The sequence below is a fragment of the Poecilia reticulata genome, chromosome 12 (genome assembly GCF_904066995.2).
Source record: "Poecilia reticulata chromosome 12, P_reticulata-male-v2, whole genome shotgun sequence".
Taxonomy (NCBI): domain Eukaryota; kingdom Metazoa; phylum Chordata; class Actinopteri; order Cyprinodontiformes; family Poeciliidae; genus Poecilia; species Poecilia reticulata.
In genome coordinates this window covers 1,743,076-1,749,549 of record NC_088841.1, presented here as the reverse complement: position 1 = coordinate 1,749,549, position 6,474 = coordinate 1,743,076, and the positions used below count along the sequence as shown (strand labels likewise).

At 40.0% G+C, this 6,474-nt stretch overlaps 1 protein-coding gene across 1 annotated transcript; it reads left to right on the top strand.

Annotated features, from left to right (window-relative positions):
• The first annotated feature begins 806 nt into the window (after positions 1 to 806).
• casp17 (caspase 17, apoptosis-related cysteine peptidase) lies at positions 807 to 3,696 on the top strand. Its single transcript, XM_008423124.3, has 4 exons — positions 807 to 1,124; positions 2,234 to 2,397; positions 2,530 to 2,644; positions 2,770 to 3,696. The coding sequence occupies exons 1-4, from the start codon at positions 899 to 901 to the stop codon at positions 3,081 to 3,083; spliced, it is 819 nt and encodes a 272-aa protein (XP_008421346.1). The 5' UTR covers positions 807 to 898; the 3' UTR covers positions 3,084 to 3,696.
• The last annotated feature ends 2,778 nt before the right edge of the window (positions 3,697 to 6,474 follow it).

Genomic DNA, 6,474 nt, shown 5'->3' with positions numbered 1-6,474 from the left:
AATGTGCGTACCTATTCTAGAATACAGTGTTATGGTGTGTTGCATTCTAAACAAAAACCAGTCATTCTGTAAATTAAATCCTAGATTTTAAAGAAACCCAAATATGACTGTGGTGAGACTGAGTGAACTATTGTGTGTGGTGTGATTGAATGTTACCTCATTTGTGAGGCTGTAACAGCAGCCATCACACCCAGCTAAATGTTTGGTTCTGCCAAAAAGAACACCAAAGAAATACTGGTAAAAAAAAGAGTGAAATAGCCAGCTTCTATGCATATTCCAACATATTCATAAGTGAATTAACAGAAACATAATGAACTCCTTAAAGCAGTTCATTTGCATCTGCAATGGGATGGTAGAAACCTCTCCACCAACTTAAGATGTCCCAAGGTCCACAAATGCATCAAAGGCCCCTGAGCCTTTGATGCATTGATGAAATGATGTGTTCTTTTCTCAGCACAGAAAAGACACAGACATTCTGGAACAACAAGATTCCTCTGTTTCATTTTTCTGTCAACGTCAGTATTCCACTCAAAACCGATTGCTAACATGTTCTGACAGATCAGAATGTTTCCACCTGAATGACGCTTTGAGATGGACAGTTTTGATCACAGATTGGGACTAAATGAATGTTAATCAGATGGAACAAACAGGAATCTGCTTCCCAGCATTTATAACAACTGTGGGTGGAGCAAATTGCTTTCCAGAAGAGTAAATGTTGCAACAATGAAATTTCAAATCATGTGACTTCACAACTCAACCTACAAGGTAACAAGGTGTGTTATCAAAGAGGCGTGGTTAGGGATTTATAGCTGAGCTCGAGTTTAAATGGAGAATGATGCACAGACTCAAAGTCTAACAGAGATACTGCACACATCCCAGCTGATAGACAGAAGTTCATATGAACTACATGCCAATGTGGAAGGGAGTCATGGACAGAGCAGAGGAGTGCAACAGGGCCGTGTTGGTGTCTGTGGCAACCTTTGACTATGGGGTTCCCTTGGAAAGGAGACGGGGGGCCAACTGTGACGATAAGAAGCTCCATCGCATCCTCACTAAACTGGGCTACAAGGTGGAACTTCACATGGACCCAAGCAGCAAGGAAATCTACAAGCTGTTCTCTGAAGGTAACAGATCAATGTCAACTTCTGAGCTGTCAAATTCATTCATTCATTTCCAGAAGGGTTTGTTTAACTCTGTAGAGAGCAAATGGATGTTCTTTGTTTTCCTTCTTATTTGGATCCATGTAAATTTTTTTACTGTAACAAGAAAAAGGATGTCATGCCAATACCAAAGCTCTCAGACTCACAGACAGTTTTCCTGAAGGACCTTGCGAACCTGGTTTCAGTTTCCGTTATCCCTTGACTGATGATTCCCATGGCAGCCTCTCCAAAATGAGCTAAAAAGTGTTGTATCATGTTAACAAGAGGTCTTCTAATTTTTTTCTGAGCTGTATATCTATATAGAAAATGAAATGTGGTAATAAAGCTGTCTGAGCCATGGAGAACAACCACTCTCCATGGCTCAGGTTCCATCCCTTCAAAGATCAGCTAGAGCTGAACTTTAAGGTCCCGAAGCTCAAAGCTCCACATATCTTGGAAAAAGGTTTGCATTAGTGAGCTCCAGTCTAGAATAACTGAACCAGCAGGTCTGTGAAATGTGTTGATCTGTCGGTTTTCCATTAAACCTTAACGTCTTATCTAATGGCCTCGGCAGAAAAAAGGAGGTTTCCACAGAATATTTAGAACCCGATTGGACATTTTAACCAAAGTCTTCTGTTTTGCAACTTATTGAAAAAAATCAAATCAGACAAAAACTTCAGGACTCATACATAACATGTCGCCTATAACAGCTATATTGTCAAATATTGTCACAATTAACAATAATACATGATTGAAAAGCAAGTTTTCCAGTTGGGATTATGTAACACTGAATCAGAAAACTATGTGTCATTAGAATCAAGAAGGAGGAAAACCTCAGTGTTCAGGCTGGGTTTATTGCTTTGTGTCACTAATAGATAAAACTTTATTGACTGAGATGAATGAAAGAGGAGTGCAGGAACACCTGGTGCCTGTTTCTCTGTCAACACCCCCTTTGATTAAACACAGTTCAGTGACTGTTACACAGAAAGGTGCATGTTTAACATTGTGTACAATCACATGATGCTTGTTGCTTAACCTGCTCCCTTAGTCACTGACAGTAATGTCTGTAATGTTGGCTGTTTGCGTCGCCTCAGAAAGCAGGCGGCCTGTGAAGGACTGCTTCCTGGCTGTGCTGTCGTCTCACGGGGAGGAGGGCTGCGTGTTCGGATCGGATGGGAAACCTGTCCAACTGTCTCGTGTCTTCACGTACTTTGATAATGAATGCATGGAGAAAAAGACCAAACTGTTCCTCATACAGGTCTGCCTTTATTCTTAGTGACCCACAAACAGCACAACAGTGACGATTTCATTTGAATTACAGAAGACTTCAACTCTTCTCACACTGATGTTTTCTTGGTTGGTTTGATGCATCTCCATTCCACCCATGCAGGCGTGCCGGGGAGGCGCTCTGGATGATGGAGTGGAGGTTGATTCATCGGTCAGCACATTCACACACTACTTTTCTGTTCCCGTGGATACAGCTGTGATGTTCGCCACAGCACCAGGTGAATAATCAGTTAGACTGCAACTTAAAGAAGCAACCAGTGATGTCTATTAAAATTGAAATCTGACATAAATCATGAATGAACATAAATTAATCAGTTTAGAAATCTTTTGTCTTTTCCATCAGGTTATGGTGCGTTCATGAACGTCACTGGATCAGTCTTCCTGCAGACGTTCTGCTCATTATTGGAAGAGGAGGGTCACTCTAACCTGGAGCTGACTCGACTGATGACCCGACTCTCCCACAGGGTTGCCTACACCTTTGAGTCCAAAGGGAGAGAGTATGGTGGGAAGAAAGAGATGCCATGCTTTCTGACACGACTGACCAGAGATGTGTTCCCGTTTGCAGAAATGGAGAAAGACAGGAAAGCAGAGACAATATCTGCCACATCATTGGTTGTTTCACAGAATGTTAGACAACGGATTGTTTCACTAAGTTAGGGAGTAGTTCTCCTGCATGCTGACTCAGCACATGTGTATACTGGCATGATCAGGAACATCACAAGGGGCTGCACAGTGGTAGAGCTGTTGCCTTGCAGCAAGAAGGTTCTGGGTTTGAATCCCGGCCCCGGTCTTTCTGCATGGAGTTTGCATGTTCTCCCTGTGCATGCGTGGGTTTTCTCTGGTTTCCTCCCACAGTCCAAAAACATGACTGTTAGATTAATTGGTCTGTCTAAATTGTTCCTAGGTGTGAGTGTGTGTGTGCATGGTTGTGTGTCTCTGTGTTGCCCTGCGACAGACTGGTGACCTGTCCAGGGTGACCCCGCCTCTCGCCCGGAATGTTAGCTGGAGATGGGCACCAGCACCCCCTGACCCCACTGAGGGACAAGGGTGTCAAGACAATGGATGGAAGGAGCATCACAAACAGATGACGACAGATAAAGTGGGAACCGTGTAACTGATACTTCTGTAAAAATATATTTTGGTAAAGGAAACATTGAGTTTTTTGTTCCTACGTCATGTACAATATGACAATATGTATACATATTATATATTTAATCAGGAGAAAGTTATTTACTTGTAATGTATTTAAAGTAAAATGTAAAAACTTCAATTTTTCATTATCTTTTCTTACTCACTGACTTTTCTAAATGAAAACAAGAACAGCTATAAAGAAATATTGCATGGAATCTGTGAAAGAACACTAACAGAAAAATGATACGGTCTCTGCAGGGTTGATAATCCAGGCTGGGCACAAAGATACATGTTAACATTACTGGAAATTCAACCAAAATTTTAGCTTGATTTTGTCTGAGTAACAATGCTTGCAAAGAGTTTTGTTGTGATTTAAAAGCAGTTCAGCCTGCTGGCAGAGATTTCAGATGACCAGCAGCGTTTAGTGTCTATTTCATTTTTTTTTTTTTAACCAAGATTATCTAAGAGAGGTGTCACAGCACAACTTGTCAGCAGAGGTCTGGGAAACTTCAGTCCATTTCAGGTGAAATCATGGGTGAGCTGAATCAGATAGAATGTTGATAATGATAAACCTGGAACCACGAGGAGAACATGATGCTCATGATGACCTCCTGGCATCTCCCAGTCCAATGGAGTAAAAATACAATCAGCTCAGAGAAATCTGACTGCAGCTGCAACAGGAAGAGGGAATACATTTATTTTTAAGATTATCCAAAGTGTTAGAGAGACGGTATTTTCTAAAATCAGAGAATCAGAAGGAAGTATTAAATGTCGTAGTGACATCATTCTTAAAAGAAGGAAAAGACCTGGTGCTTTTTCCCCTGAGGAGTCGCCTTTTCGGTACGCCTTTTTCTCTTTTAAGACTTTTGCTCCCAATACTATGATTAATATATAATGATAATTTGCAAACCAGAAAGAAAAGTATGGGTTCATATAGGCCGAACAGCCTCATCAATGTAAATATACTTTTAGGTTATTGAAGATGAGACTGGAGGGCCATCTCCCATCTCTTATGAATCCTGATCAAACAGGTTTTATCCAACATTCAAAGTTTTTTTCACATCTCTATTTGACAGAGTAGATTGATATCAGAAAGATTTGGCACACATGTTATGTTTAAAGTCCCAATACCAGTTTTTTTCCAGACCAAGTACACTTACTTCATTTAGGCACTTGCTCAATCAGAGTAATTATACCAAGTAGTCATCTATCTGGCACTTATCTCACACAATAGCTTTTGAAAACTAATTTATTTCATTTAGAACAGGGTGGCTCTTCTTTTTCAGCCTTCAATTCCTCTGATTGTTATCATAAATGCAGCATGTAATAAAGAGTGTTTAATCTTTAAATGCTTTATCATATTACTCATTTAAAGGCACATTTTTTTGCTAGAGTTTAGATCTGCAGCAAAAGTCCGACCCAAAATTCAGGCTGTCAAAATTACTCTCTTGATTTTTCGGTCAGATTCAGACTTCTGTGGTGCATTTCATATTCTTGCAATACATACAAAGAGAAAACCAAAACGTGTGATAAAGTTCTGTTAGTCTACTTATTAAAGTCTAAATAGAGGAGCAGGTCGCATGTTGAGTGGCAGAAAGAGAGGTGAAGATAATCATTAGACTGTAACAGGTGCAGCACATCGCGCTGCCCTCCACTCACATCACAGATGACCAGTTAAAAACAGGAAGTTACACTGCTTAATGGAGGTCTAAACACTAAAATATTAAAAGCTTAAGGAGTAAAAACATATTAAATGGATGCACTCTCTTTTTATGATTATAGAACAATAACTGCAATATGGGGAATACATAATTTAATTACTGAATGTCTGCTGACTTCTGGGAAATAGAGTGCTCAAAGTTCATTAGATATGAATTACTTGACCTTATAAGTGAAAGTGATAGAAAACAATTTTTTAATACTCAGAGCAATTTAGGTTTACTCTGGTAAAAGCTGTTTCTGCATAATGTGCAGACTTGAACCCAGAGAGAGACAGCTGCTGTGATTTCAGATGGTGATTTATTTATGTACAGTATTTATATGACAACAACCTGAAACTTCAAAAAGAAACGTCTGTGAGATTCCAGACTGGCTCAGCCAGAGCAGAAGAGTTGATTTTAGCTCCAAGAGTCCAGGAATCTAACACTGATCGTCTGTTGAATGGGAAGATGAAGCAGCATGTGGTCTAAGATCATGACAAATTTTGCCTCTGAACCATGTTGGAGAAATGCAGCAACCAAACATATTTCAGAGATTCTGTTCTTTCATGAAGAACCACACAGGGTTTATAGAAGGCCCTACCTGGATCTATGCAAAGTCCAACAACTGGAAAGAAATTGCAGAATTCTATATTTGAATATGACGTTTTTTCCACATCCACATTAGCTACTCATCCCATTTCAAAATGTTCAACAAATAGATAATCAAAATTGTATAGATGTTCAGTAGGAAGAGATGATTTTGAGCTAGGATACTAAAACTCCTGTAAATATATGACCAACATTGTTTTGTAGCTCCGATTGATTCTTTATTTTTTACTTTTTGGGAGGATTCCAGGAAATATTATTTTGAGGGAAAAGTCTTGGTTTTAGGTTCCTGAGGAAGAAGTGATCTTCATTTCAAGCTTCACCTGATCAAACACGTCCCTGGCCTCGTTCCACCCGACCACGGCTTCATCCATCTGAACTGGCTCTGCTCTCGTCTGGAGCCAAATGGAAAGCTGTGAACACACATTTATTTCCGCCTACTTCCTTATGTGGACTCTACTCCGGAGTTGTTTGAATTACGCAAGTGTCTCTTTCCTTCAGTGTGCTCAGATAAACAAGAAACACCAGGCATTTTACACAACAGCATGAGTCGCTCCTTAACCTGTAAACAAGAATTCATTTATGGTCTGTCAGGAAATGGGTCTGTGCTT

What these genes read in the sequence shown, in the direction of transcription:
- casp17 (XM_008423124.3), top strand. Translation starts at nt 899, where the DNA reads ATGAACTACATGCCAATGTGGAAGGGAGTCATGGACAGAGCAGAGGAG. An exon ending in CCAAACTGTTCCTCATACAG is followed by an intron (nt 2,398 to 2,529) that starts GTCTGCCTTTAT and finishes CCACCCATGCAG; the next exon opens with GCGTGCCGGGGAGGCGCTCT. An exon ending in GATGTTCGCCACAGCACCAG is followed by an intron (nt 2,645 to 2,769) that starts GTGAATAATCAG and finishes CTTTTCCATCAG; the next exon opens with GTTATGGTGCGTTCATGAAC.